Source organism: Aythya ferina, assembly GCF_964211825.1.
Source record: "Aythya ferina genome assembly, chromosome: 26".
NCBI classification, from domain to species: domain Eukaryota; kingdom Metazoa; phylum Chordata; class Aves; order Anseriformes; family Anatidae; genus Aythya; species Aythya ferina.
The window spans coordinates 5,290,452-5,300,157 of NC_140324.1; the positions used below are offsets into that span (position 1 = coordinate 5,290,452).

The window sequence follows — 9,706 nt, forward strand, 5'->3', positions numbered from 1 at the left end:
CACCAGGGGATGCCCCATGGGGATGCGCGGGCACCCCAAAGGACGCAGGGAGCCCTCGGGGACCGCGTGGCCGCGGCGAGCATCCCATCGGCGAAGGCAGCGCCGCGCCGGGGTCCGGAGCCAGCAGCGGGGTCAGGGGCCAGCAGAGCCCAGACAGCGTCCCCACGGCGGGGCCGGGGGGGAGCGGAGGGGGTGAGTCACCGTTATTTGCAGCTCAGGAAGGAAACGCGGTAGCTGAGAATGGATTTGGGACCGACACCGTCCCCGGCACCGCAGACACTCGCGGGCCCCAGGGAGCGTGGCACAGCGAGAAGGCAGGAAACGGCGAGCGGCTCGGCTGCGGCAGGGTCAGCGCCAGCACCTCGGCACCCCCCCGCTGAGCCCCCCCCCCCCCGGGGTCCGGGCATCCTTTGGCACCGGCTGGGGAAGGGCCCCAAGGAGCGGGGATGGGGACGCACGCGGTGGTGGGGACCCAAAGGCGGCCCCGTTCAGCACAGAGCCGGGATCCGGGATGGTGGAGATGCTCCGTGTCCCAGCCTGTCCCCAAGCTGGGCGTTGTGTCCCCCCCCTGGGCTCACCGCTCTGCCCTGGGGACCCCAAATCAAGCGGGACGGGTGGCTGCAGCCCCGCACCCCCGTGGCACAGGATGGCAAAGCCCCCGGGGGCTCGTCCTGCACGTGCTTGGCATCCCCCCAGATCAGTGCTGATGCAGGCAATGGGGTTGAGGCCACCTTCGATGGGGTTTGAGGCCAACTTTGATGGGATTTGAGACCACCCCATGGGCCGGGGCACCCCGCCTGGCCTCTGGGCTCCCAGCCCCACGGCTGCACCCACCCTCACCCATTCCCCACCCCGGCACCCTGCGGTGCCCACATCCATCGCCGATTTCCTCGCGTGCGGGGCGAGGCGGGGGAATGGGGTCCCAGGGGAGAGCTGATCCCTCATGGGGGGGGGGGAGAGAGGCTGCGCTTGGCCCCCCGTCTGCCAGCAGCCGGGAACAATAGCCCTCCTGCAAACAGAAGCTGCACTGTGATAACCCGGCAGGTCCCGAGGCATCCGGAGAGGCAGGAAGGAGCCCAGCAGAAGGAAATATTAAATAGAGCAATATAAACACGGCTCCGGGGAGCAAGCTCCACCCCGGCGCAGCCCCATTGAAAGGGGCTGCCGTGGGGTGGGGTGAGCAGAGCCGCGGGGGAGCATGGAGAAGAGCGGCTACGCCATGGCCAAGTTCGGGTTGGAGACCAAGGAGGCGATGCCCAGGCGGGACTGCGGCTTCTACATGAAGTACGTCTTCCTCTTCACCTCCCTCATCCAGTTCCTCATCATCCTGGGGCTGGTGCTCTTCATGGTCTACGGCAACGCGCACGCGGGCACCGACACGCACCTCCGGCTGCTGGAGGAGCAGATGCAGGACCGCTACAACAAGATCATCACCCTGAGCGGCAGGAACGCCAACCTGACCCGCACCCTCAACACCACCCTGAAGGAGAAGCAGGGGCTGCAGGGCGCCCTGCAGAAGGTGCAGCGCGAGCTGGACAAGTGCAACAGCAGCCAGCTCCCCAACGCCACCCCCAAGGTGAGAGCTGGGATGGGGAGGGGGGGGGAAAAACCCCATTTAACCCACCCCCAAGGGATGGAGGAGGGGGTTTGGGGTGGGTGGTGATGATGTGCCCCCATCCCCAAGCCCTTGGAGCGCCCATCAGTGGGGTTTCCACCTCCTGGGTGAGCCCCCGGGGCCACCGCTGCCGGCTGGGGGGGGGGTGGTGCCAGAGGGAGGTGTGGGGGGGGGGCGTCCTACAAACTGTGCTGACCCCCTCCCTTTCCTTCACCCAGATGCAGGAAATGATGAAGGCCATCGTCTTCCAGAAGGTGATGCTGGACGATTACCGCTTGACCGTCAACCTCATCAATGCCAACTGCAGCGGTAAGGGGGGCCCCGACCCCAACCCACCATCCTCCCCCCCCCCCCAGCCCTCCGGGGACCCCCAGCACCCCCAGGGCACCCCCCGAAGCACACCTCTCCCCCCTGGGGCCGGGCAGGGACACCACCCCGTGATGCCACATGGGGTGGGAGAGGGTGCAGGTGGGCAGGGGGGGGCACACCATGCACCCCAACCCTCTGCCCCCCCTCACCCCGTGCAGCCGAGAAGGCGCAGCTGCGGAGCCAGCTGGACCAGACGGCCCTGGCGAGGAAGGAGCTGGAGAACAACTGCGCCAAGGGGAGCGCGGAGCTGGCCAAGGCCAAGCAGGAGCACGAGGGCTGCCAGCAGGAGCTGCTCAGGACCCAGACCCAGCACACGGCCACCAAATCCCAGCTGGAGCTGCAGAAGCGCGAGTGCAACCTCCTGCGCTCCGAGTTCAGCATCTCCCTGCAGCGCATCAGGGACACGATCAACCCCTACAGCTGCAGCTCCACGCACGAGGACCTGCGGCGGCTGATGCAGCGCGCCGAGGAGTTCTTCCTCCAGCAGAAGAACCACGAGGCCGTGTACCAGGAGAAGGGCGCCTGCGAGCTGAACCTGCTGCAGTGCCACTTCAACGGCACCCGGGTGAGGCAGGAGCTGGAGAAGCGGCTGCAGGAGGCCGACAAGCAGCTGAAGGGCGGCCAGGAGGAGAAGAAGAAGCTGCTGGCGGAGAAGGAGCAGCTCGGCAAGGAGCTGGGGGAGAAGAGCAAAGCCGCCCTGCAAACCAACTACTTGAAGCAGCAGCTCAGCATCTGCGAGGGCTCCAAGGTGAGGGGGCAGCTGGGGCACGGGGACAGCCCCGGGTGACTTCCACGGCCGCTTTGGGAGGGTGCGAGGCTGGGCACACGCAGCCTTCTTTGGCACAGGCACTTTTGCACGAGCACCTTTGCACGGGCACTTTCCAGCCTTGCCTTTTTACCCCTGCGTTTTCGGACCCGCACTTTCTCCCGTGCGCTTTTGCACGGCCACTTCTCCACGTGCCTTTTTTCAGCCTTGCGTTTTTTACCCCTGCGTTTTCAGACCTGCACTTCTGCCCATGTACTTTTTCCCGTGCGCTTTTCAGCCTTGCATTTTTTACCCAAGTTTTCGGTCCTGCGCTTTTTCCCGGTCCCGCGGCGCACCCCGGGGCAGGGACAAGCGGCGGTGCCACCCTCGGACCCTGCTCCCCAGAGGTGCCGGGAGCCCTCGGTGGCCGTGCCGAGCCCGGCACCGGTCCCGTGGCGTGGGACAGGGCCCTGAGAGCCAGCACCAACGCGTCCCCTGTCCCTTAGCGGATTGACACCTTCGACTTCACCGGCTTGTGGGTGCCGGGGACCCTGGGGGGCAGCGTGCGACCGGGACCCTTCGCCAGCCCCAGCTCCTACACGGATTCTCTGAGGAACCCCAGCATCTTCAGCAGCATCAGTGAGTCCGTCCCCAACCCCAACAGCCCCCCGGTCATCCTAGGGTGGGCACCGACCCCCCCCCTGCAACGAGGGTCCCCCTCCAGGCTGGCTCAGCCCCCGCTGCTCTCGCCCCACCAGGCAAAATGAGCATGGAGGAGATGGAGCGGTTGCTGCAGAAGCTGATGGAGCCGCACGTGGCCACGCCGAGGAACCCCAGGTGAGGGGGCGGGGGGGGGCGGGCGTGGGAGAAGCCCCCAACCCCCGGGTGCAGAGCAGGGGCCTGATCCCACTCTCCCTGCAGCGGCTAGCGGCCGAGCGGCGCGGGGGGAGCCGCGGCGAGGGGCTGGAGGACAGGAGCAGGACAAGCCTGGAGCGGCGTTTCCCACTGCACCGATGGAAAACTGCAAGCGGGAGCCAGCGGGGAGCGGGGCCGCATCCCCCCCCCATTTCTCCCCTTCCCCACCCAACCCAAGCCACCCCCTCCCCACACGCTCGGAAATAGAGGCAGCGCTCGGCACCGCCACGGCTCTCGCCATGCGTCTGCTGCGATGTCCAAAGTGGGGGGGGGGAAAAAAGAGGTGGGAGGAGGGGGCGCAAAGGCCAGGGCCGAAAGGGGAGTGGGGGGGGGAAAGGGAACATCCCGTCCCCGCTGCAGATGGGCAGCCTGGAGGAGGAAACGGCAGCCAGGAAGAGCGCGGTGGGGAGGCGGGGGGGGGCTGTTCCCAGAAGGGGCCGAGCGGCGGCCAAAAGGCTGCCCCGAAATGATGGGGATGGGAGGGGAGGGGGGGCGAGGGATGGGGGCACGAGGGGTGGGGACCCCCAGATTTAAAGGGGGAGGGGGCTGTGGGTTCATGCGTCCCTTTGGGTGGCCGCAATCCTCCCCCCCACCACGAAACCCACCCCCGATGGCAAACCCAGAGCTTTCCCCCCCCCATGGGACCCCCTCGGGCACCAGCGCCGTGAGCCCCCAGCCCAGGAGCAAAACCCAGGCAGCCCCCCCACCCCACATACCCACCCCTCCCCAAATCCCTGGGGTCCCTGGCATCCTGGTTTTTGTCACGCAGGGTGGGGGGGGGGCCGGGGCGCAGCAGCGCGTGCAGGAGGGGCCGAGCCCGGTGATTAATCACCGCTGCCACGCTCTGATTTATGGCCCCGATTTATGGCCCCGCTTCCCTCGCCTTCCTGTTTAAAGAAGCTTTTCCTGACACCCCTCCTGCCGGGACGCCCCCCTCCCGCGCTGCCCGCACGCCACCAGCACCTTGCCCCCGGCACGTAGCACCCCGGGGCCCACCGGAGGGTCCCCGACCCTAACCAGCACCCTTGGGTGCCATTTGGGACCCCCCCCACGCCACACAAAGCCACGTGATGTGGGTGTCCCGAGGCACGGGGACACCACCGGGTCCCCCTGTTCCCAAAGGGCAGGGACAGGGTGGGATGGGGGGGGGGACAGCAGGGCTCAGCCCCTGCCCCCCCCTGTGCAGCCCAGCTGGGGAGCACAGGGACCCCCTCGCTGCTGGAGGAGCCCCTGGGGATCCACTGCAAATAACCCCAGACCCCAAATGAGGGGGGGAGAAGGACAAGCACCCCCAGGAACCCCCACTTTTAGGGCCATCCCCAACCCCACTGAGCCCACAAAGCAGCCACGGAGCGGGTGGAGGTGAGAGCTGGGGGGCACCCAAGCACCGGACTGGGGCTGTGGGGCCATGCTGGGGGCTGGGACCCCAAAAACCACTGCCCTGGGGAAGGCGTTTGGGGTGTCAGGACGAGCCCCGCATCCCCCGGAGCCCCGTGCCGTGCTATGGGAAGGAGATGCCCAGGGGTGAAGCCAAGGTTTTTCCATTCCAGACACTCCAGCTCCTTGTTTATCCTCCTAGCCAGGAAACGCGGCCTTTCCCACTGCTTTTTTTCCATAGCTGGGGCTCAGGACATACTCCCCCCACCCCACAGCCAAGGGAAAAAAAAAAAAATCACAGCATCCTGCCACGGGGACCGCAGCGGGGGGCACAGAGGGGGGCAGGAAAAAAGGATGCCAGAAGCAACCCAAGGCACCGCGGTTTAATCCTATTACTGGGGTGAGGTGGGAGGGGGGGGGGCCGTGCCCTGGCTGCTCCCCGTCACTTGCCGACGCAGAAATCCCTGAAGATGATGTCGAGGACGTCCTCGGCCCCCACGTGCCCGGTGATGCGCCCCAGGTGCCGCCGCGCCAGCCTCAGCTGCTCGGCCGCCAGCCCCAGGTCCCGCGCGCGGTGCCGGCCGTAGCGCGCCAGGGCGGCCGCGCAGTCCCCCAGGTGCTGGCTGTGCCGGCGCTGAGTCAGGCTGGGCGAGCCGGCCAGGGGGTCTCCGCACCTAGGGAGGGGGCAAAAAATAAAAAAACCCACCCTGCAGCACCCCCCCGTGCCCGTACAGGGATGGGGGAAGCGGTGTCCCCTCCCCAAAACCCGCCCCGTGCGCTTACAGCTGCGCCAGCTGCTGCCCCAGCAGCTCCAGCAGGCGCTCGGTGCCGTCGCCGGTTTTGCAGGAGAGAAGGGTGGCGGGGGGCACGGGGGGGCCCTGGGTGCAAGCGGCACGCAGAGCCCCCGCGTCCCCCCTCAGCAGGTCGGCCTTGTTGAGCACCAGGATGCAGGGGGCGGCGGGGGGCACCAGGGACCCCACGGCAGCCCCCAGCGCCGCCGGCTCGGTGGGCACGGCCGTGGCGTCCAGCACGGCCAGCACCAGGTCTGCCCGCTGCAACCTGTGGGGACAGGGGCACGGGGCCACATCCTGAAACTGTAAAATGTGTGGGGGGTGCCCCCCAATCCTGTCTGTCCCCCCCCAAACACCTGTGCCAGTCCCCAGCTCACCGGTCCCGTGCGCGGCTGACGCCCTCGCGCTCCACGGGGTCGGTGGCGTCGCGCAGCCCGGCGGTGTCGCTCAGCACCACGGGGTAACCGGTGACATTTAGGGACACCTCCACCACGTCCCGCGTGGTGCCCGCCACCGGTGACACGATGGCTGCCGGGCGCTGGCCTGGGGAGGGGGGAAAAACGGGGCGGGGGGGGGAGGGAGACGGGGAGCTCAGGGTGGGGGCGACGCCGGGGACCTCCTGGCCGCCTAGCGTCATCGGGGATGGGGAGGTGGCTGCTGTCCCCAAAATGAGGGAATGGGGGGGGGGTTAAATGTCACCAGCAGCCCCCCCCGCGCCCCACTCACACAGCAGGTTGAGCAGGCTGCTCTTGCCCACGTTGGGGGGGCCGGCGATGACTGCGTGGACCCCCCCGCGGAGCAGCTCCCCCCGGCGCCCGTCCTGCAGGTGGGCTCCGAGCTCCTGCTCCAGCGCCCGCACGGCTGCGTCCACTGCGGGGACACGTCGGTGAGGAGGGGGGGGGGGACACGACAGCAGGGACAAGGTGCCGTGCCCCCCCCGCCGCCCCCTTACCTCGAGACAACACCTCTTCCTCCACGTTGTCATCCTCGCTGAAGTCGATGTAGGCTTCGAGGTGGGCAAGAGCCTGGGGGGGCAGCGAGGGGGACGAGGCTGCGCGGGGCCGGCCGCCGCGTCCCCAATCCGTTCGTGCCACGGGAGAAAAACCCAAGCACCCGGACACCCCCCCCACCCCAAAAACACCCCCTTTTACCTGGGTGAGGGTCTCGCTCCAGCGCTGGTAGAGCCTCCCCAGCTCGCCCTCCATCTGCCTCAGCGCCTGGCGCCGCTGCGCCTCCGTCTCGGCGTGGATGAGGTCCCCGAGCCCCTCGGCCGCCGTCAGGTCCAGTTTGCCGCGGTGGAAAGCTCGCCGCGTGAATTCGCCCGGCTCGGCGGGGCGCAGCCCGGGTAGGCGCCCTGCCACGGGGCCGACGGGTGAGCCCCGAGCTTGGGGGAGCACCCCGGGGTGCAGGACGCAAGGGGATTGGGGTTGGGGTCGGGGGAACTCACCCAGCGCCCGCAGCACGCCGCTCAGCACCGCCGGCCCGCCGTGCACGTGCAGCTCGGCGCAGTCCTCGCCCGTGAAGCTGTGGGGACCTGAGGGGTGCGGGGAGCCCCGGGCACGGCTCGGATGGGTGGCACCGGGGGTCCCCAAAGGGATTTGGGGAGGGGGAGCAGCAGGGAGCCCCCCGCCAGCAGCAGAGTTTAGGGGATGCCAAGAGGGGCTGTGCTGTGCCATAGTGGGCACCCAGACCCCCCCCCAAAAACCCCTTTCCAGGCGCCCAGACCCACAGCACCAGGGATCCCCATAGGGATTTGGGGAGGGGGAGCAGCAGGGAGCCCCCCACCAGAGGCCAAGCTTAGGGTTGGGGACAATGGGGCAGCGTTGACCCCACAGAGCCCTGACACCACAGTGCCAGGGACACCAAGAGGGGCTGCGCCGTGCCATGGGGGGCACCCAGCCCCCCCCCAAAAAAAACCCTTTCCATGCACCGAGACCCCCCCCAGGCACCCAAAACCCACCGTGAGCACCCAAAACCAGCCAGGCACCCCCCCCCCCACCCCCCCCTTTAACCCCTAACCTGGGAACCAGACGACGAGGCCGCGGTCCAAGGGCTCGGCGGTGGCGGGGTCCCGGATGCGGCGCAGGGCCATGACGCGGGGGGGGGGCAGCTGGGGGCGCCCCGTGAGGCTTTTTAGGGCCCCCCCGCTGCCCGGCCCGCTGGTGCGGATGACGGCCACCCCGCAGCGCCCGTGGCCGGAGGACATGGCGAAGATGGTGTCGCCCCCCCGCGCCGTGCAGCACAGCCGCTGCTGCGCCCACCTGCTGGGGGGGCGTAAATATTGGGGGGGGGTCCCCACGCACACCCCAAAATAGAGCAGAGGGGTGTGACGCCCCCCCAAATCTCCTCGCCCTATGTATGGGTGCGCCCCTGCCTCTTGCAAACTGACCCCCCCCCCGCCCCACCAGGGGTGCGCCCCCTCCCTGTGCACCCCCACTGGTCCCTGGGTGCCCCCCCCCTCCATCACCACCCCCAAGGGTGCCCCTCCCATCCCCCCCCCCTCCATGCAGACCCACCTCCGTGGGCACCCCCTCCCCAAATGCAACACCCCCAAATGCACCCCCCATACCGCAGGGCCCCCAGCCCTAAGCGTGCCCCCCCCTTATGTGCAGCCACCCCCGTGCACCCCCCCTCCCATGTATCCCCCCCAAGCAACCCCCCCGTGCACCCCCTCCCCCTGTAGACCCCCCCCTTCCCCAATGCACCCCCCAGCCCCGTGCAGCCCCCCCCAAAGCCCCCCTTGCCCCATGCAGCCCCCCCATGCGCCCCCTTTCTCCCTGCAGACCCCCCCTTCCCAGTGAACCCCCCCAAGCAGCCCCCTCCCCGTGCACCCCCCAGCCCCATGCAGCCCCCCCCAACTGCCCCCTTCCCCGTGCACCCCCCCGTGCCCCCCATGCACCCCCCAGCCCCCCCCTCCCCATGCAGCCCCCCCGGGCACCCCTTTAGCACCCCCCTCCCCGTGCACCCCCCCCCATGCACCCCCCCCCATATGCACCCCCCCCATATGCACCCCCTCCAGCCCCCCCCCCCCATGCACCCCCCCCCATATGCACCCCCCCAGCCCCCCCTCCCCACGCACCCCCTCCCCGTGCCCCCCTCCTCCCGGTACCCCCCCCAAAATGCCCCCCCACCCCCCCCCAAGGTGCCCCCACCTCGCCCCCGCCGCGCTCAGCGCCCTGCGCAGCGCCATCACCCCCCGGCCCCCTCCTCCTCTTCCTCCTCCCTTCCCCTCCCGGCGGCCTCGGCGCGGGAGCCCCGCCGCGCCCGTGAGCGCCACCCGATTGGCCCGCTCAAGCCGGAGGGCGGGCTTTACGCCGAGATACCGCTTCTGATTGGGCGGCGGCGGGGAATGACGCGGCGCCGCCTGAAGCCGTGCGGGCGCCAGCGCTGCCGCCCGGCGTGGGGCACGGCGCTGCGCGGGGCTGGCCGAGGGGGTCCCCGCTGGTGCCCCCCGGTCCCCTCCGGTCCCTCCCGGTCCCCTCCGGTCCCCAGCGGGCCAGAAGCGCTGCCGGGGCTCAGTCTCGTCCCCCACAGCTCGGGGGTCCCCCTGGTGGTCCCCCCCAGGAGGTGGAGGGGGTGCAGGGGATGGAGGGGATGCAGGGGGTGCAGGGGATGGAGGGGGGTGCAGGGGGTGCAGGGGATGCAGGGGGTGCAGGAGGGACAAAGGAGATGCAGGAGGGATGCAGGAGATGGAGGGGATGCAGGAGGGATGCAGGGTGATCAAGGCAGGGGTGCAGGAGGGATGCAGGAGATGCAGGAGGATGGAGGCAGGGATGCTGGCAGGGTGCAAGAGATGCAGGAGAGACAGAGGAGGGATGCAGGAGATGCAGGAGGGATGCAGGAGATAGAGGGGATGCAGGAGGGATGCAGGGGATGAAGGAGATATGAAGGAGA

At 69.3% G+C, this 9,706-nt stretch overlaps 2 protein-coding genes across 2 annotated transcripts; one reads left to right on the forward strand and one right to left on the reverse strand.

Annotated features, from left to right (window-relative positions):
- Positions 1–1,159: 1,159 nt before the first annotated feature.
- Positions 1,160–3,872, forward strand: PLVAP (plasmalemma vesicle associated protein). Its single transcript, XM_084498985.1, has 6 exons — positions 1,160–1,576; positions 1,834–1,924; positions 2,143–2,732; positions 3,236–3,368; positions 3,488–3,566; positions 3,651–3,872. The coding sequence occupies exons 1-6, from the start codon at positions 1,199–1,201 to the stop codon at positions 3,655–3,657; spliced, it is 1,278 nt and encodes a 425-aa protein (XP_084355111.1). The 5' UTR covers positions 1,160–1,198; the 3' UTR covers positions 3,658–3,872.
- A 1,345-nt stretch (positions 3,873–5,217) lies between these two features.
- On the reverse strand, positions 5,218–9,004 carry GTPBP3 (GTP binding protein 3, mitochondrial). The gene is made up of 9 exons (XM_084498980.1): positions 8,965–9,004; positions 7,832–8,073; positions 7,260–7,346; positions 6,964–7,166; positions 6,765–6,837; positions 6,539–6,682; positions 6,190–6,355; positions 5,805–6,080; positions 5,218–5,695 (listed from the first exon to the last, which is right to left on the reverse strand). The coding sequence occupies exons 1-9, from the start codon at positions 9,000–9,002 to the stop codon at positions 5,464–5,466; spliced, it is 1,461 nt and encodes a 486-aa protein (XP_084355106.1). The 5' UTR covers positions 9,003–9,004; the 3' UTR covers positions 5,218–5,463.
- Between the last annotated feature and the right edge of the window lie 702 nt (positions 9,005–9,706).

Coding starts and splice junctions, on each gene's coding strand:
- PLVAP (XM_084498985.1), top strand. CDS start 1,199: ATGGAGAAGAGCGGCTACGCCATGGCCAAGTTCGGGTTGGAGACCAAG. Junction 1,925..2,142: donor CATCAATGCCAACTGCAGCG/GTAAGGGGGGCC, acceptor CACCCCGTGCAG/CCGAGAAGGCGCAGCTGCGG. Junction 3,369..3,487: donor CAGCATCTTCAGCAGCATCA/GTGAGTCCGTCC, acceptor TCGCCCCACCAG/GCAAAATGAGCATGGAGGAG.
- GTPBP3 (XM_084498980.1), bottom strand. CDS start 9,002: ATGGCGCTGCGCAGGGCGCTGAGCGCGGCGGGGGCGAG. Junction 7,167..7,259: donor CGGCGTGCTGCGGGCGCTGG/GTGAGTTCCCCC, acceptor GCCCCGTGGCAG/GGCGCCTACCCGGGCTGCGC. Junction 6,356..6,538: donor CAGCCTGCTCAACCTGCTGT/GTGAGTGGGGCG, acceptor CCCCCTCCCCAG/GCCAGCGCCCGGCAGCCATC.